Below are 19,676 nucleotides of genomic sequence, written 5' to 3'. Positions count from 1 at the left end.
TGGCCACAGCATGAATGTCGATGTTTTGCTGGGGTTCCAGGGCTAACTGTGCCATTCCTCAAAGCCAGTGCGGCTGAGGATTCTTTATTTTACACATCATTTCAGCTCGGGACTTTGGTTCCTTCTGCACATTAGTGTACATGAAAGCTAAATTCGTACAACGGATGTCATGCCTCCGAGTGTCACCTCCTTTTCCTCATCTTTACCAGATGAATGCAGTCTAATGTCACAAAGTTGTTGCTCACTTTTTTAAAAATCCTTTATTTTTGTTTTTATATTATCACCGTCATTACTGGTGCAATCAGACGGGACTTGGGTGGGGTGGGTGCCAGGGGTGCCAGGGTCTTGTCCTCTGGCCACGGGGCGCCCTGTGCCCAGTCGCATTGGAATGTACACACGAGCACTGTGTGGATCTGTATCTGTGTGTGTTTGCTATGTAAAACACAAGACCATTTGCAATAAACATATCCAAAAAAAATCCTTTAAACCACAACCATGGCAACAATGAATCAATATAATAAACCCCAAATGTAGATTTATCCTGTCACTTTACGTAATAAAATCCTTGTCCATATTCACAGAATAGAACTTTCATAGATTCCCTACAGTGCAGAAGGAAGCCATTCGGCCCATTGAGTCTGCCACGACTCTCTGACAGTATCTCACCCGGGCACTCTCCCCTGCCCTATCCCTGTAACCCTGCATATTCACCCTGCTAATCCACCTCACCTACACATCTTGGGACACTAAGGGGCAATTTAGCATGGCCAATCCACCTAACCTGCACATCTTTGGACTATGGGAGGAAACCAGAGCACCCGGAGGAAACCCACGCAGACACGGGGAGAATGTGCAGACTCCACACAGACAGTGACCTGAGGTCAGAATTGAACCCGGGTCCTGGCGGTGTGAGGCAGCAGTGCTAACCACTGTGCCACCGTGCCACCCATGTTTATAATTTTGCTATGTTTAGGAAGCAGCATTCCCCAAATTGGCTTCTCTTCCTTTCGGAGGGTGTTGGTGAACATGGTCTTCCATTGGATTCTTCCATTGGCCGGCATGGTGGCACAGTGGTTAGCACTGCTGCCTCACAGCGCCAGGGACCCGGATTCAATTCCTGGCTCGGGTGACTGTCTGTGTGGAGTCTGCACATTCTCCCCGTGTCTGCGTGGGTTTCCTCCGGGTGCTCTGGGTTCCTCCCACAGTCCAAAGAGGTGTTGGTTCGGTGCATTGGCCATGCTAAATTCTCCTTCATTGTACCCGAACAGGGCCGGAGTGTGGTGACTAGGGGATTTTCACAGTAACTTCATTGCAGTGTTAATGTAAGCCTACTTCTGACTTAATAAATACATTTTTCGATTGGTGCTTGATGATGTTTGGCAAAGCACTGCAGTGGTTGGCTGATTGGGGAACTCTGCCACTCTTTCCTGCCCCGCCATCAGGCATTATCGGAATGATCTGGCCACAAAAGCGCACACACCTTCTGTCAATCCTGAAGTGGAACTTGAACCTGGAGCTTCTGGTCCAGAGGAAGGGGTACTATTACTGCACCACACAACCTTGGATCAGCAATAACACTTTCACCTCTGAGTCAGTAGTTACTGAACGCCCCTCCTGCTGCAACAACATGAGCACCAATAAGCTGGCACTCCAGAACTGTACCACAGCTCAGAGCAATCTGGGGGTCCTCGTGCATAAATCACAAAAAGCTAGCATGCAATTTTAGCAGGGAATCGAGAAAGCATGGAATTTTGGCTTTCATTTCAAAGAGAATGAAGTGTAGAAATGGGAAAGTCCAGCTGAAACTACACGAGGCACTACAAGGAATTTGAATTCCATTTTTAAAATCTGGAATTAGGAATCTAACTGATGATCATGAAACCATTGTTGATTGTCGGAAAAACCCATCTGGTTCACTAATGTCCTTGAGGGAAGGAAATCTGCCGTCCTTACCCGGTCTGGCCTACATGTGACTCCAGATCCGCAGCAATCTGGTTGACTCTCAGCTGTCTTCTGAAATGGCCTAACAAGCCACTCAGTTCACCACCACCTTCTCTACCTCAAAAAAGGAAACTATTTCGGATATTGCCGTGTCCACTAAGCAAGGTGATTGATCTGTATTTTTCCCACTGGGGTCGTGGCAATAATTATAATGACCATGACTGGGCCAATCAGTGAATAACCGTGACACTCAGAGAAATAACAGCTCCAAAGTGTTAGGTTATGGGTGATATCAATGGTGGGATTCGCAACCTCCGGTATGCCTGCTGTCCATGGTGACACGTATGATAGGGACAACGATAATACACATTTACTCAGTGTCTTTAATGTAGACAAATATCTCAAACATCTTCACAGCAGCATAAGATGGTTGCCAATATTCTGGACTTTGTGAATATTATGTAGGGGAGGAAGATGTTAGATTGTCCCTCAGAGGATCTAAGCATTTCCTATGCAATGCTAAAGCAATACTGCATACAATTTCTTCAGATCACGGAGTGTTAAGGAACCCAATTGGAGCCAGGGAGGGTAAACCATCCAAGGGCCTTCCCACTACCCACTGAATCAGTGTGGAGGCAGGAAGGCAGCAGGATCTTTACCTGCCATCCTCATGCCCAAATAAATGCCATGCCACCAAATTCGCCACAGGGAAAGGCATTAAATTCTGCCTACACTGATGAGTGGCACGGTAGCACAGTGGTCAGCACTGCTGCCTCACAGCACCAGGGGCCAGGGTTCCAGCTTGGGTCACTGTCTGTGCGAAGTTTGTACGTTCTCCCCGTGTCCGCGTGCGTTACCCCCGGGTGCTCCAGTTTCCTCCCACAGTCCTGATTAGGTGCATTGGCCATGCTAAATCCTCCCTCGGTGTACCTGAACAGGCGCCTGAGTATGACGACTGAGGGATTTTCACAGTAACTTCAATGTGGTGTTAATGTAAGCCTACTTGTGACACTAATAAATAAACTTAAAACTTAAACTTAAAGAGGCATGTGTACCACTGATTGAAGTGGAAATGTCCCCTGCTGACATCTGGTTAGGTTCATTGGATTGGCCATGCTAAATTGCCCCCTAGTGTCCAAAAGGTGTGCAGGTTGGGTGGATTAGCTATGGTAAATGCATGGGGATAGGGCGGGAGTGTGGGTCTGGGTAAGATGCTCTTTTGGAGAGTCAGTGCAGACTCGATGGGTCAAATGGCCTTCTCCCCCACTGGAGGAATTCTATGACTTCTAACTGTGGGCAGCAACACTGCCAGCCACATGAAGCCACTCCAGCCAAAATGGATGCCTCCATCCAGTTAGCCACAACTGAGTGGTTGGAGCTCCCACTTACTCTGAATAAACAGGCTCTTCTGCCTTTGGTAGCTGCGGTGACCGTATTGGATCCCAGTCAATCTACATTATTTGCGTCTTCAAAACAACTGTGTTCATGCTCGCTTGCAAACGTGCAGTTGTTTATGTGGAAACCTGGTGCGGCAGAAACAAGAGCAGCTTCCATATACGTAGCGCTTTTAATGTGAAAAACATCCCAAGTCATTTCCCAGGTGAGGTATCAGGCAAACATTGACGCTAAGCCGATTGAAGAGAGGTTAGAACAGCTCGAGGAGGTAGATTTTAAGCACTAGAACTGGGTGACACAGTTTAAAAATAAGGAGTCCCCCCCCCCTTTAAGATGGAGTTAAGGAGATTTTTTTTTCTGGCAAAGGATTGTGAGTCCCTGTCTTCCCCAGAGAGCAGCGGAGGCAGGGACACTGAATATTTTTAAGGCACAAATAAATATGTTCTTGACTAACGAGGGAGTCAAAGGTTATCGGGGACAGGCAGAATGTGGAGTTGAGATCACAATTAGGTCAGCCACGATCTTATTGAATGGCAGAGTAGGCTCGAGGAGCTGAATGACCTACACCTGCTTCTAATTCACATGTTCATAGCATCTTAAACGAGAAGAAAGAGGTAGCAAGGCAGGGGAGAAGAAAGAGGTAATTCTGGAACTCAGATTCCAAGCAGCAATGCTGAAGCTTTCACCATCAAATCAGTCAAGAATACATGGTGGTGGGGGGGGGGGGGGGCGGGGGAGGTGACAGGGACAGGACTTGGCTCGAATTCAGAAACAGGAGAGTTTAGGAAGTACTCAGGTTTAGTGAGGGAGGGAGCTCAGGAAGCCACCCCACTGGACGTCACAAAAACATGGACAAGGGTTTCAGCAACGGATGGGCTGAGAGAGAGGGGAAACTGGGTGCTATTATGGACATGATGTGGAGATGCCGACGTTGGACCGGGGTGAACACAGTAAGAAGTCGCACAACACCATGTTAAAGTCCAACAGGTTTATTTGGTAGCAAATACCATAAGCTTTCGGAGCGCTGCTCCTTCAGATGGAGTGGAAATTTCCACTCCATCTGACGAAGGAGCAGCGCTCCGAAAGCTTATGGCATTTGCTACCAAATAAACCTGTTGGACTTTAACCTGGTGTTGTGAGACTTCTTACTGTGCTATTATAGAAACATAGAATCCCTACACTGCAGAAGGAGGCCATTTGGCCCATCGAGTCTGCGCCAACCATAATCCCACCCAGACCCTATCCCCATAACCCCACCTATTTACCCCGCAAATGCCCCTGACACTAAGGGGCAATTTAGCATGGCCAATCAACCAAACTTGCACTTCTTTGGACTGTGGGAGGAAACCGGAGCAAATGTGCAAACTCCACACAGACAGTGACCCGAGGCCGGAATTGAACCCAGGTCCCTGGCGCTGTGAGGCAACAGTGTTAACCATTGCGCCACCATGCCGCCCAGGGAAATTCCTTTGTAGTCTAAACAGGGTGCTTTCCACAAGGAGCTGAAACAGTTTAAATACAACACAGCAATGTGTTGTGTTCCCAGCAATTAAGTTATATTCGATTTACCATCAGAGGTTGCGCTGTACCTCAATGCTCTGCATAATGGATCATTAACTTTGGCTCCAAATAGGCCATCATCCAGTGAGTGGTTTAACTGCTTCCCCTAACCATTTTGAAATGTTTTCATAACAGCTACTTCATACTTTTCTGAAACTATTGCAAGCCCACATGTGCTTCTTTGCAGGGGATCCTAATAATGATGTGTTCATGTTCCTGATTTCCTCATCTTTTATATACTAAACCAACAGTCTATATAAAATATGCAGCAGTACTTGTCCTGAAATCAAAAGCCATTTTTTAAAATATTCGTTCATGGGATGTGGGCGTCAGCATTTGTTGCCCGTCCCTAGTTGCCCTTGAACTGAGTATTTTACTGGACCATTTCAGAGGGCAGTTGAGAGTCAACCACATTGCTGTGGCTCTGGAGTCACAATGTAGCCCAGACCAGGTAAGGACGGCAGATTTCCTTCCCTAAAGGACATCAGTGAACGAGATGGGTTTTTCCGACAATCGACAATGGTTTCATGGTCACCAGTAGATTCTTAACTCCAGATTTTTAAAAATTCAAATTCCACCATCTGCCGTGGCGGGATTCGAACCCGGATCCCCAGAACATTAGCTGAGTTTCTGAATTAATAATCCAGTGATAATATCACTAGGCCATTGACTCCACTTTGAGGACCATCCATAGGCAAAACTTATGTAAGAAATGCCTAATATCAGCCTCCACATAGCCAATAGTGAATTATAGATTGTGGCTAATCCCCTCCGCCAAGCACCCTACTCATTAAGTTAGGGGCAGGAAAGCAGCAGTATTGGGGACCTCCTCCTCGGACACTCTGTGTGTAATGGTGGGCTCTGCCAGTGGCAAGGGAAGACTTCTGCCTGCTCTTCACACAGACCCTCTCTCCTTACTTGGCCCCAGCATAGCCGTCCCACTTCGCTCTGCCTTGTGGCTCCCATGACTGCCTCTGGACATGGCCTCCTGTACTCCCAGCAATGGACACTGCTCCCACTGAGGATGCTGGGACTGAAGAGCTGCCAGCCATCCGATTGGCCATCCGATTGGCCAATCCACATCCGACAGGCCCCAGGAACCCTGTTAGCTGGCAGGGAAAGTGCCTGTTTGGAATGTAATTAGGTTGGAGCTCCAGGAATCGCCACGGCAGAGTTACCACTGGCTCTCCAACTGGCAGACACGCCCTCGGTCATGGCCATTAAATTCTGCCCATGCTGCGCATAAAGCTTATTAAATTTTTGAACTTCAACCCCAATAATGCAGTTGAAATGTTGCTCCTGTCACCCGATACCCATTGATAAAGGGCAGCATGAGGCAGGGAGAGTTGACAATCCTGTCACAGTAGGGCCAATCAATCATCTATTGAAATGTTAATTTAGTTTGAGTGCGATTTTCACTTATTACCCTGGCCTTCAGTCAGGCCTGGGGTTTCTGGCTCCATCCTGGAGGGACTCTCCCTGCAGCAGCCCAGTCCATTGATTTTCCATGGAACTGGACAATCCTGGCGGTGGGTGGGCAGGAAAATCCAACCCAGGAATTTTTGAGCTGGAAGACATGATTAACATGATGCTGACACAGGAATTTCTGCTCTGGCCAGCATGTCACTGACAACGGGCTCAGAGAAACTTGTGAATTTGTGATTTTTAAAATTCATTTATGGGGTGTGGGTCTCTCTGGCCAAGCCAGCATTTATTGTCCATCCCTAGTTGCCCTTCATGGTGGCACAGTGGTTAGCACTGCTGCCTCACAGCGCCAGGGACCCGGGTTCAATTCAGGCCTCGGGTCACTGTCTGTGTGGAGTTTGCACATTCTCCCCGTGTCTGCATGGGTTTCCTCCAGGAGCTCCAGTTTCCTCCCACAGTCCAAAGATGTGCAGGTTAGGTTGATTGGCCATGCTAAATTGACCCCAGCATCAGGAGGATTAGCAGGGTAAATATGTGGGGTTAAGGGAATAGAGCCTGGGTGAGATTGTGGTCATTGCAGACTCGATGGGCCAAATGGCCTCCTTTTGCGCTGTAGGGATTCTGTGATTCAGAAGGTGATGGTGAGCCACCTTCTCAAACTGCTGCACCCACAGTGCTATTAGTGGGAGAGTTCCAGGATTTTGATCCAGCAATAGTGAAGGAATGGCAATGTATTTCCAAGTCAGGATGGTGAGTGTCTTGGAGGGGAGCCTCCAGATGATGGTGTTCACAGGGTATCTGCTGCTGTTGTCCTTCTGGATGGTAGTGGTCACAGTTTGGAAGGTGCTGCTGAAAGAATCAATGTGGGGGGGGGGGGGGGGGGGGGTCGCGGTGGTTGTGTTCCTGCAGTGTATCTTGTAGATGGTACACTGCTGCCACTATTCATCAGTGGTGGAGGGATTGAATGTTTGTGGAAGGGGTAGGAATGAAGCGGGGCTGTTTTATCCTGGATGCTATTGAGCTTCCTGAGTGTTGTTGGAGCTGCACTCATCCAGGCAAGTGGAGAGTGTCCCATCACACCTTTGACTTTGCCTTGTAGATGGTGAACAGACTTTGGGGGAGTCAGGAGGTGAGTTACCACAGGAATCCTAATCTTTGACCTGCTCTATCAGGATCTTGGTGGAGAAGGTTCGAGGGGCTGAGTGGCCTACTCCTGCTTCTAATTAGTATGTTCATATGTACTTGCATTGATGTAGCACCTTTCATAACCTCAGGATGTCTAAAAGTGCATTTCAACCAATTAATTACTGCTGGAATGTTATGTAGGAAGCACGACAGACAATTTGCACACAGCAAGATCCCACAACAATGAGGTAAATGAGCAGATAATCTATTTTTGTGATATTGGTTGAAGGGTAAATATCGGGTGGGTGAACTAAACTGCTTGTCTTCAAAATAGAACCAGATAATCTTTCTAGGTTCCACCTGGGAGAGCAGAGGCTGAACAAGGGCAGCATGGTGGCACAGTGGTTAACACTGCTGCCTCACAGCGCTAGATTCGATTCCAGCCTCGGGTCACTGCCTGTGTGGAGTTTGCACGTTCTCCCCATGTCTGCATGGGTTTCCTCTGGCTGCTCCTGTTTCCTCCCACGTCCAAAGCTGTGCGGGTTAGGTGGACTGACAATGCTAAATTGTGCCTTAGTGTCAGGGCTACGAGCAGAGTAAATACATGGGATTACAGAAATAGAGCCTGGGTGGGATTGCTGTCAGTGCAGGCTCGATGGGCTGAATGGCCTCCATCTGCACTGTAGGGATTTTATGATCACATCCAAAAGCCAACTCGTCCAACAGTGCAGCATTCCCTAAGTACCGCAGTGGAATGTTAGCCCAGATTTCGTGCTAATGGGTGGAATTCTTTCACCCTTCCCACTGGCGGAATTTTCCGGTCCCGTCAAATCCACCCACCTCGGCGGGTTCCCCAGTGGCGGGGCCGGTGAGCCTTGCAAATTGCCATTGACTTCGGCAAGACCTGCTGATCCCACCAGCAACCAACAGCTCATCACTACCCCCGCAGGAAATCCCATGGTGGGGAGGCGGTCGGAAAATTCAGGCCAATGAGTATGAACTGAACTCGCAACCTTCTGATCCCGAGGCGGGAGGGCTTCCAAGGGAATCACCATTGATAGATTTCCCCCTGTCCTCCACAGCAGATCTTCTGAATACAGTATTAGAAAAAAAAGGCTAAGGCTATTTTTTCTTATATTCATTCATGGGACATGGGCATCACTGGCTGGCCAGCATTTCTTGCCCATCCCTAGTTGCCCAAGGGCAGTTGAAAGTCAACCACATTGCTGTGGCTCTGGAGTCACATGTAGGCCAGACCAGGTAAGGACAGCAGATTTCCTTCCCTGAAAGACATTAGTGAACCAATTGGGTTTTCCCGACAATCGACAATGGTTTCATGGTCATCATTAGACCTTTCATTCCAGATATTCTTTATTGAATTTGAATTCCACCAGCTGCCGTAGTGGGATTTGAACCTGGATCCCCAGAACATTATCTGAGCTTCTGGATTCATAGTCTAGCGATAATACTACTAGGCCATTCCCTTCATTTTTGATGAACTCAATTAAAGGGAGCTGGATAAATATGTGGTTAAGGAAAGATTGAAGGTTATGAATAAGTGCAGCTATAAATCAAATGCTTCAAGAAGCAATCTGCCTTCAGTTCTATTGCAAACATTGGAATGACATCTATGAAATGACAATAGTCAGGATTGAAGAATGTAGCCGTTTCTGTGAATTATATTCAGAGTTCTCATTCAATTTCTTTTGGTTAATGAGGAATGCCAAGGTCATACTGGTGATTTATCACCTCGTTCAGCAGATTAAGTAGCTGTGATGTACACCACAATGCAGATTAACCTGGACCTTTTGCAACAGTGCTTCCACAATAATTTTGCTTCAGAATGCACAGCAATTCGTATAAGATCCTGAGGGGTCTAGACAGGGTAGATGTGGAGAGGATGTTTCCTCTTGTGGGAGAATCCAATACGTGGGGCCATTGTGTAAAAATCAGGGGTCCCCCATTTAGAGCAGAGATGAGGAGAATTCTCTTTCTCTCAGAAGGCAGTGGAAGCAGAGTCTTTGAATACTTTTAAGGCAGAGCTGGTTAGATTCTTATTTAACAAGGGGGTGAAAAGTTATCAGGGGGTAGGCAGGGTTGAGGTTACAATCAGATTGACTACGATCTTATTGAATGGTGGAGCAAGCTTGAATGGTGGCACAGTGGCACAGTGGTTAGCACTGCTGCCTCACAACACCAGGGACCCAGGTTCGATTCCGGCTTGGGACATATAGAATAGAATCCTACAGTGTAGAAAGAGGCCATTCGGCCTACCTAGTCTGCACCGACCACAATCCCACCCAGGCCTTATCCCCATAACCCATGTATTTACCCTAACTCGACCCCCTGACACTAAGGGGCAATTTATCATGGCCAATCCACCTAACCCACACATCTTCAGACTGTGGGAGGAAACCGGAGCACCTGGAGGAAACCCATGCAGACACAGGGAGAATGTACAAACTCTGCGCCGACAGTGACCCAAGCCGGGAATGGAACCCGGGTCCCTGGCGCTGTGAGGCAGCAGTACGAGCCCCTGTGCAGAGTCAACACATTTTCCCCATGTCTGCATGGGTTTCCTCTGGGTGCTCTGGTTCCCTCCCACAGTCCGAAAGACGTGTTGGTTAGGTACATTAGCCATGCTAAATTCTCCATCAGTGTACCCTAACAGGGTGTAACGACTCAGGGATTTTCACAGGAACTTCATTGCAGTGTTAATGTAAGCTTACTTGTGACCATAATAAATAAACTTTAAGTGGCCCACTTCTGCTCTTATTCGTCTGCTCATATGTATGTTCATATGTATTCAAGTCAGTTACGTTTACCGAATTGTTTTTTTTTCCAGGATTATCTGTTCTTTGAGAAAAGCAACTGAACAAAGAACTGAAACTACCTCTGCTGTAAGTAGATGTGCACTTCCTGCTTTGCCTCATTTACCGCACTTGAGCTCTCTCAATGCAAGAACCCAGCATGAATATCCTTCTTTGTTACTTTATTTACAGAGATTGAACCAGGTTGCAAAGGTTGTCTGCACACTTTCACCTCCCCTCGAGATATGCTCATACTGGACATGCTTTGTGGCTTTTAGAAATACCAACTTTTTTTACAAAATAAATCAAATTGTTACTGACTCGTGCGGCTGAGTTCTGATCCTACTGGACTTTCCCGTGGCTGTGACGTCTCCGACTGATGCCGAGAACGCCTCTAATTTTATGGAAAGTGCTAATCTCTGGGGTATAAGATTTTAAGGGACAATTTTTTCTGCGCACGGCACAACCAATTTTTCTGTGCATTAATTTAAATAGATTTAAGTTCACAAAGATGAGTAGTCTGCACCATGGCTGCACTGTCCCCTGCGCACATTTATTCAGATGTGTGCATCTGCCAGGCACTGTCCTGCCACAGGAGTGAGTAGGCTAAAAACATGCCCTTGAATTCTTCCTGTGGCAGCGGGTGTATTAACAGGTGAACAAAGATATGACACGCGGCACTATTCTTGATCTCAGCTCTTCCGGACGAAAGACAGAGACATCACCAAAATACCACTCATCAGACCAATCTGTTAGGGTTAGGGTTATGATATGTATTTTCTAATTGCGCTCTTCATTTTAGAATACTGTCTATTTTCAAATAATATATAATGCAAGCATAGTTCATGATCGGGGCAGAACTTTCCAGCGTTTCACACCAGTGGGATCTTCCATTCACACTGTTGGGGGTTGGGGGGGAGTGGGGGGGGGGGGAGTTGGGGGAATCCCACCCCAGAACTACAGAATTGGTTTTATTAACATCAACCTTTTGTTGAATCCAAAATGCTTTAATAGTGTGCGTTAATAGTACACGGTTAACTGTGTATGATAATAACTTTGTCCACGAACCTTATTCCTCCATTGACGAGAGATGTTTATAAATTGATAAATATGGTAGTTTTTATGTTTTTATTATGGCCATTATACTTCCAGAGAAAAATCAGTAGCCCTGCCTGGGTTCTTCATTCAGTCACAATGCAGAGCGGAGGATGGCCTTTATAGTTTTGCAATTACTAACGTGGTTAATTTCCTTTTCTACGTCCAAAGAATTTGCATTTAATTTGGTTTCTCCGCACATCCAGCCTAAGCAGAAACCACAAATGCCAAACAGTTTTTATTACAAATGTTTGACAGAAGCTCCAAAGTTTATGCTGCAATGTAGCATTGATGGGGTGACATCTAATGCACACAGTGGGCCTAATGATAGTGAGAAACCTGCACAAAGCTGGACAGACAGGAGAAGAAAGTCGGTAGGGAAGCCAGTCCATTGGCATCTGCCACTTATTGTCATTCCCAAGATTTCTCTGTGGGAACAATCACTGAATCCTAGACTTGTTACAGCACAGAAGGAGGCCATTCGGTCCAAGGTGTCTAACTGGCTCTCATAGAATCATAGAAACCCTACAGTGCAGAAAGAGGCCATCTGGCCCATCGAGCCTGCACCGACCACAATCCCACCCAGGCCCTAGCCCCGTATCCCTACACATTTACCCGCTAATCCCTCTAACCTACACGTCTCAGGACACTAAGGGACAATTTTAGCATGGCCAATCAGCCTAACCCACACATCTTTGGACTGTGGGAGGAAACCGGAGCACCCGGAGGAAACCCACGCAGACACGAGGAGAATGTGCAAACTCCACACAGACAGTGACCCAAGCCGGGAATCGAACCCAGATCCCTGGAGCTGTGAAGCAGCAGTGCTAACCACTGTGCCACTGTGCCACCGTGCCGTTAAATGCTCTCTGTAGAAGCAATTAACCCTGTGTCGCTCCTCCCACCCCACCCCTTGTTTCCGTAGCCCTGCCCATTCTCCCTTTTCAAACAACAATTCCATTCCCTTGCCTCGATTGAACCTGCCTCCACCACACTCTGAGGCAGTGCTTCCCACATTCCAGTCACTCACTGCATGTAAAAAGTTTTCCTCGGGTCTCCGTTGCTTCTTTTGCCAAATACTTTAATTCCCTGCCCATTTTTTTCTTGATGCGGCCACCAATGGGAACATTTGGTTCCCTACCTTCTCTGCCCAGATCCCTGATGAATTTGAATACCTACGTCAAAACTTCTCTCAGCTGTCTCCTCTTCAAGGGAAACAGCTCCAATTTCTCCAATCTATCTACCTAAATGTAGTTCCTCATCACTGGGGCCACTCTTGTGATTCTTTTTTCTGCAGTCTTTCCATATCTTTTCTAAAGCGTGCCGCCCAGAACTGAACACAGTACTCCAGTTGAGGCTAAACCAGTGTTCTACACAAATTTAACATAATTTCCTTGCTTTTATACCCTTACACCCCTATTAACAAAGCCTCGGATGCGCTATGTTTCATTAATTACACTCTTAACCTGTCATGCTGCCTTCAATGCATAATGTACATATACATCCGGGTCTCTCTACTCCCTCTACCCCTTTAGAATTGTAATCTTCATGTTATATTCTCTCTCCAACTAAAATAAATCACTTCACACTTCTCTGTATTAAATTCCATCTGCCACTTGTCTGCCCATTTCCCCCAACTTGCTGACATCCTTCTGAAGTTCTACACTTTCAATCACTTGGTGTCACAGAACTTGAAATATTGTTGAAAAGAGAGGCATGTTGCTAAAGCTGTCTGTCTTGCACTCAATCAGGACAAATGCAAGAATGACAAATTTTAAATGATCACAGCAATTTGTACTATAGGACAAAAGGGTGCTGATTGGTCAACACTGTTGGCCAAGATGCTGCCCTAGAGAAATATGTCAGGAACTGCAGGCTCCACAAATCCCTGTGTCGTTCATAAAAGGCACAAGGTTCGAATGTATTCCTTTTGATGGTAGAGAACAGATCCCTACGTATGAATAGATATCACTTCTAGCAAATGTAAAGGAACCACACTATGATCTTCACAATCTTAAATTGGTTGTTATTGTAGCTCGTCATGCACACAGAATTGTTCAACAAGTGCTGTCCAATTATGGAATCACACCTAACTTGGGCTCTGCAAACATGGGCTTGCCAATGCCAGGCATGTAAGCCATATATCCCCCCAGTGATTGACTTTTGAATCGGACAGTATGTGCTTTTGGTTGTTCATAATAGGCAGAGTCCAGATCGTACTTAATCAATCCGTGATTGCAAAACCCAAACGGTGGAATTTTCCCATCCCGCCAGCCACGGGAATCGTAGCAGGTGGGACATGGAGCATGCAAAGTTCCATTGGCCTCGGGCGGGATTTTCCAGTCTTGGGGCGAGCGCAGCCGGAAAATCCCACCCAAAATCTCTACTGTTAGACATGATTCTGTGATTGGGCACCACCTGCTGATTAATCTTGAGTGTGCCAATAACTTATTTAAAAGGGAATTTGTGTAAAGAAATCCTGCCAGATCTGGGGTTATAAAGTTAAAAGGTTTATGAAAACTTGAAGAATTAAAAGGGGTTCTTTTTTTTTTAAGATTAAATACAGTTCACACTCCATAGCTAAGGGACTCTGCGTGAAAGGGTTTGCCTCTCCTGACAACATTCAGAGAATCCCTGATCAACAGACAAGCAAAAAACAAGAGTTACACATTTATTTGCAGAATCTCAGAAAGACCACCACAATTAGTATTTGATACAATGCGTCCATGCTGATAATCGTAGAACTGGACCAAAGACAATTTTTAGAATTGAAGCCGAACCCAAGAACTGCATTATAATCTTAAAACACAGACACATGATTAATGGAAAACTGACCATCACAAGTCCAAGCTTGGCTTCCCTTAAATCAGTTAGGCCCAGGCATGACTTAAAAATTCATAGCTTCTTTCCTAGAAATCAAAGAGGGCTGGATCTTCTTAGAAATTAATGGCGATGCAAGCCATATTTGGACCATAAAGAGGATAGACCTGATCACAATCCAAAATACCAGCCCTACATTTAAGAAATTAGTTATGCAACCCCAAGGAAGACCATAAATATTGAGAGAATACATTGGATTTTTCACTATGCTTAACTCTCTTGAACATCTCTCAAGATAAAGGTATAATTATTAGATTATTAGGCCATGTGATATCCTTTCCTTAACTGGGACAGAATCATCTTGCTAACTTTGTAGTCTTTACTCAGGTATTAAGGTAAATGCTACTTTGGTAATCGATGGATATTTTATTTAAAATATTTTACTGTGATAATAATTGAATTTAAAAGCTGAATTCCCGACTAGAAGTAAGATTGTATTTTCTCTTTTTTCACAGAACTTTTTAACGTCGCAATTATCTGTTTTTTTCTCACTGTGAATTGCATGTTTTGTTCTTTAATAAACATATATATATTAGAATTTATTTTGTCTTACATACACTTTTGTATTGTTAAGTCAAAAACCCAAATCTGTGCCCTCTTTGGTGGGGTGGCTATACATTACTGAAGGTTGGTTACCAGACACCAATAACATCTTGGACAGTCTAATCTGTCTGTGACTTGTTAAAGAGACTATCTGAAGAAAGGTAAGACTCTAAGCGGACTCCATCCTTTTGGGGAGAGATAGATCAATCTATCAGGCCCATTTAGCATCTCTCAGACCTGTCTTTCTCAGCCTAGTTGAGAGGGATCATCAGAAAGGTATGCCTTAACTGGGATTAATGCAAAAAGTGGCTTGGATTATAATCCACCACATCATCTCATCTGCTGCTGAAACCCTCATTCATGCCTTTCGTATTTCTAACCTTGACAATTTTAACACACTCCTGATCATAGAATCCCAACGGTGCGTAGGAGGGCCATTCGGTCCATCGAGTCTGCACAGACTCTTGGAAGATTAGAGCAGAGGGTGGGGGTGGGGGTTTGGAGCTGAAGGGGAGGGGAGGGTTCGGTGCAGCATTGACGGGGTGTCAGAGCTAGAGGGGGCGGTAAGGTGGGGAAGGGGGGGTGCTGTGGTGAGTCCCCTGGGGAATTTCCCTGTGTGTGTTGGAGGGTTTCCTGTGCGAGGCTGGGTCTGGTTTTAAATATTCAGAAGTGTTTTTTTTCTTCTAACTCTTTCAGAGTAACTATCCGGGCAAAACTGGCGGAACCACCCAAAGCTAGTGATTTGAATTGCTTCTATCAGATGAGTCCCTAGCCCATCACAATTGTCCAGAGGAAGTTAACACCTCTGGGCAATTGTCAGGTAAATGCTTGCATGAGGACTTCCTGAGGGATTCCCCAGCACATCATTGGGGGTACCCCCCGAAATTGGACGCTGGGGAACCAGCAAGTTATGGCCATGATCATTTTAACATGTTCACCAGAAAATTCACAAGGTAAACAGTGCAAATGAACAACTAGACTTCCCACACGGAAGGCCAGCCACAGTCGGTGAGGTTCGTGTCGGTTCGGGTTGTATCGGCTGAGACCAGGAACCTCCTGTGCTAATCGGCAAGATTCTAGAAAGGTGCAGTTTTCGGATGTGTTCGGATTTACAGATAAAAGATACTCAACCTGTAGTAATTTCATGATTATTCTACACAAGGGCTGTTACAATTGACCAAGTGCAGGTATCTGGGTGGATTCAAATGATCTCTGATAGTGAATGAACCCAGTTGGTTATTAGACAATGATTCAAGAAGTGAATGCTCCCTTCATGGGAGACATCCCGCTATCAAGGTGATATTTTCTGCCTTTTTGCATACTGATTTATTGTCAACAGCATTGAGCCAGCAAATGTATGTTGTCAGTAATGTTTTAGCAGCTTCTCTTCCTGCAAATTGTTACACTCACACACTGCCATATGGTCATACCACCAGCACAAAATATTGGCATAGAACTTGATCATGAGCCATGGCATAGAACAGGTAGCATTGCAACAGCCTGTTACATGTCCTGCCCAATACTCCACTCTATTCACCTCACTGAAGTTGAAGATCAAACAGGCCTTTCAACAGGTGACCTAAGCCCAAATGTCGCTTTTGTTAACATCTAAGATGAACTCCTGCCCCAATTATTGTTGACAGCTCCAGTTCCTGGAAACATTCCTGTAGACAACTCACCAAAGATCCTTAGACAGCACGTTCCAAACCCACAACCACTTCTATCTAGAAAGGCAAGGGAGCAGATACATGGGAATACCACCACCTGTAAGTTCCCCTCCAAGCCATTCACCAACCTGATTTGGAAATATATGTCTGTGTCAGTTTAGTATAAATATATATATAGTCTGTGTCTTTATATGCCCTGTTTGTGAACAGAATTCCCACTCACCTGAAGAAGGGGCTTGGAGCTCCGAAAGCTTGTGTGGCGTTTGCTACCAAATAAACCTGTTGGACTTTAAGCTGGTGTTGTTAAACTTCTTACTTGGAAATATATCGCCATTCCTTCGCAGTCGCTAGGTCAAAATCCTGGAATTCTCTCCCTAATGGCATTGTGAGTCAACTCACAGCACATGGACTGCAGCGATTCAAGAAGGCAGCTCACCACCACCTTCTCAAGGGCAACTAGGGATGGGCAATAAATGCTGGCCAGCCAGCGATGCCCATGTCCCATGAATGAATGAAAAAAATGTTCCATCACATTGCCTCCAACCAACATACCCAGTCAAACACCATTAACTATTATTTAGTTATTATTTAGTTATTACAACTAATAGTTATTTAGTTGTTAGCTATAGCTAATAAAGTTTGATCACAGAAGTAAACAAGGTGTTAAACTTTAATTCTTGGAGATTTCAGGGTAATCTTGGAAAGCTGGTAAACATAACCCCAATGCGTTTATTAGCAAAAAGATACCAAAGTTTCTGGAGAAATGTGTTCCTTACACTTCTGCGATTTCAGTGACTGAGGGTAGAATTTAATGCCCTCTCCGGTTGGGAATTTGGTGGCTGGGCTCATTGAATCAGGTAAGAGGGTAACAGGTGGGGACCTTCCTACATCCAACACCATCAAGAATGTGGGGGGAAGACCCTTTGACAATCTTCTTGCCCGAGTGCCTTAATTGGCAGTTAAGTGGGCAATTAAACACCTTAATGATGAGGCAGAGCAGTCTCACTGAAGGACAGAAAAAGAAGCAATTCCAACGCTCCGATCCCACTACCTCGTGGGATATCATTCCCCATGGATCAAGAATTGGCCTCTTCAATCGCATGATGATCCATGGCAGAAGCCCACAACCCCTGAGTAGACCGTATCCTTGATTGGAGGGACAGTCGGCGCCAACAATAGCTGCGAAGATGGACATGGTCCTTTATTAGCTGAGGCACAGAATAACAGAGCAGATGCTGAAGCTGTATAAAAACCTAGTTAGACCGCAGTTAGAGTGCGGTATCGAGTTTGGTCACCACACCTCAGGAAGGATATAATCGCACTAGAGAGGACACAGAGAAGATTTACAGGGGTGTTGCCAGGACTGGAGAATTTTAGCAGTGAGGAAATATTGCAAAGGCTGGAGTTGTTTTCTTTAGAAAAGAAGAAGGTGGCGGGAGAGTCAAATGAAGTAATGAAATTTATGCAGAATCTAGATAGGATGGATAAGAGGGACTTAGTTCCCTCGGGGAAGTGATGGCCTCGTGGTATTAATAGAAATCATAGAAACCCTACAGTGCAGAAGGAGGCCATTCGGCCCATCGAGTCTGCACCGACCACAATCCCACCCAGGCCCTACCCCCACATATTTACCCGCTAATCCCTCTAACCTACGCATCTCAGGACTCTAAGGGGCAATTTTTAGCATGGCCAATCAACCTAACCCGCACATCTTTGGACTGTGGGAGGAAACCGGAGCACCCGGAGGAAACCCACGCAGACACGAGGAGAATGTGCAAACTCCACACAGACAGTGACCCAAGCCGGGAATCGAACCCGGGACCCTGGAGCTGTGAAGCAGCATTGCTAACCACTGTGCCACCGTGCCGCCCTAATAGTCTAGTAATACTAGACTATTAATCCAGAAACACAGCAAATGTTCTGCTGAACCGGGTTTGAATCCCGCCATGGCAGTTGGTGGAATTTGAGTTCAAATCTGGGATTAAGAATTTACTGATGATATGAAACTATTGTTGGAAAAACCCACCTGGTTCACTAATGTCCTTTAGGGAAGGAAATCTGCCGGCCTCACACGGTTGGCCTACATGTGACTCCAGAGCCGCAGCAATGTGGTTGACTCTCAAGCGCCCTCCAAGGGCAACTAGGGATGGGCAATAAATACTGGCCAGCCAGTGTCACCCGTGTCCCACAGATGAATGAAATAAAATGGTCAATAACCAGGGGCGATAGATTTAAAGTAACTGATAGAAGAATGAAAGGGTGTTCAGGAGAAATGATTTCACCTGAGGTATAGGGGGGATCTGGAACTCACCACTTGAAAGGATGGGAGAGGCAGGACATCCTCAACACATCTTTTTAAAAAATAGATGAAAATGCTGTTGAGTTGCTGTAAACTACGAGGATTCATACCAAGAGCCTGAAATTGGGAAAAGCTGGTTACCCTTTTCATCCCAGTATAGGTATTTTGGGTGAAATAACCTCCATCTACACCATAATTTCTCTTTGTTTCTTTGGAATCCCCATGAAACTTTTTTTTTCTACATTAATTCAATTCAATTGAATTCCAATTTTAATGTTCATTTGGAAATTCATTGTGGGTGCTTATTCATTAAAAATAATATAGAAATCAATCATTAATAATGTAAAAGAAAAATTCCATCATCCCTGAAATCTGACTCTGATTAAATATATATTTAAAACTATTTCAGTGCTTTTAAAATGGCCAACGAGGCAACAGAGCCATAAAAATCACATAAATCAAATTGATACTTAATATTTCCAAAGATCTGTAGAACACTGCAGTGCAGAATGAGGCCACGCGGCCCATCGTGTCTGCACCAACTCTCCATAAGAGTGTCTTACCCAGGCCCAACCCCTCCCCTGCTCTATCGCCGTAACCCCCTGCACGCATCATGGCCAATCCACCTACCTGCGTACCTTTCTGTGGGAGGAAACAGGAGCAGCCGGAGAAAATCTGTGCAGACACGGGGAGAACATACAAACTCCACACAAACAGCCATCCAAGGCTGGAATCGAGCCCGGGCTTCTAGTGCTGGGAGGCAGCAGTGCTAATCATTGTGCCACCGTGCTGACAAGGATCCTTGGAACTCTACTTTCATTATATCGTTACTCAACTGACCCCATTCTCCTTAACAGAATTCATAAAGAATGTTACTCCCAAGAAAAGCAATGAATATATTCAGAAAGGCAAGTATCAATGCCAGTTTTCAGGGTG

The 19,676-nt window shown here is 45.6% G+C and overlaps 1 protein-coding gene across 1 annotated transcript in view; it reads left to right on the top strand.

Annotated features, from left to right (window-relative positions):
• The window catches only part of LOC144488589 (phospholipid scramblase 2-like), a 30,087-nt gene extending 19,422 nt beyond the window's left edge, over window positions 1–10,665 (top strand). Inside the window, exons 7-8 of the mRNA XM_078206645.1 lie at window positions 10,292–10,346; window positions 10,449–10,665. Of these exons, the coding sequence (XP_078062771.1) occupies window positions 10,292–10,321 (30 nt within the window). The 3' untranslated portion in view covers window positions 10,322–10,346; window positions 10,449–10,665. The remainder of the gene's footprint in view (window positions 1–10,291; window positions 10,347–10,448) is intronic.
• The last annotated feature ends 9,011 nt before the right edge of the window (window positions 10,666–19,676 follow it).

This window comes from Mustelus asterias, unplaced genomic scaffold, assembly GCF_964213995.1.
Source record: "Mustelus asterias unplaced genomic scaffold, sMusAst1.hap1.1 HAP1_SCAFFOLD_1684, whole genome shotgun sequence".
Classification (NCBI taxonomy): Eukaryota; Metazoa; Chordata; class Chondrichthyes; order Carcharhiniformes; family Triakidae; genus Mustelus; species Mustelus asterias.
This window is presented reverse-complemented; position numbering and strand designations above follow the sequence as displayed.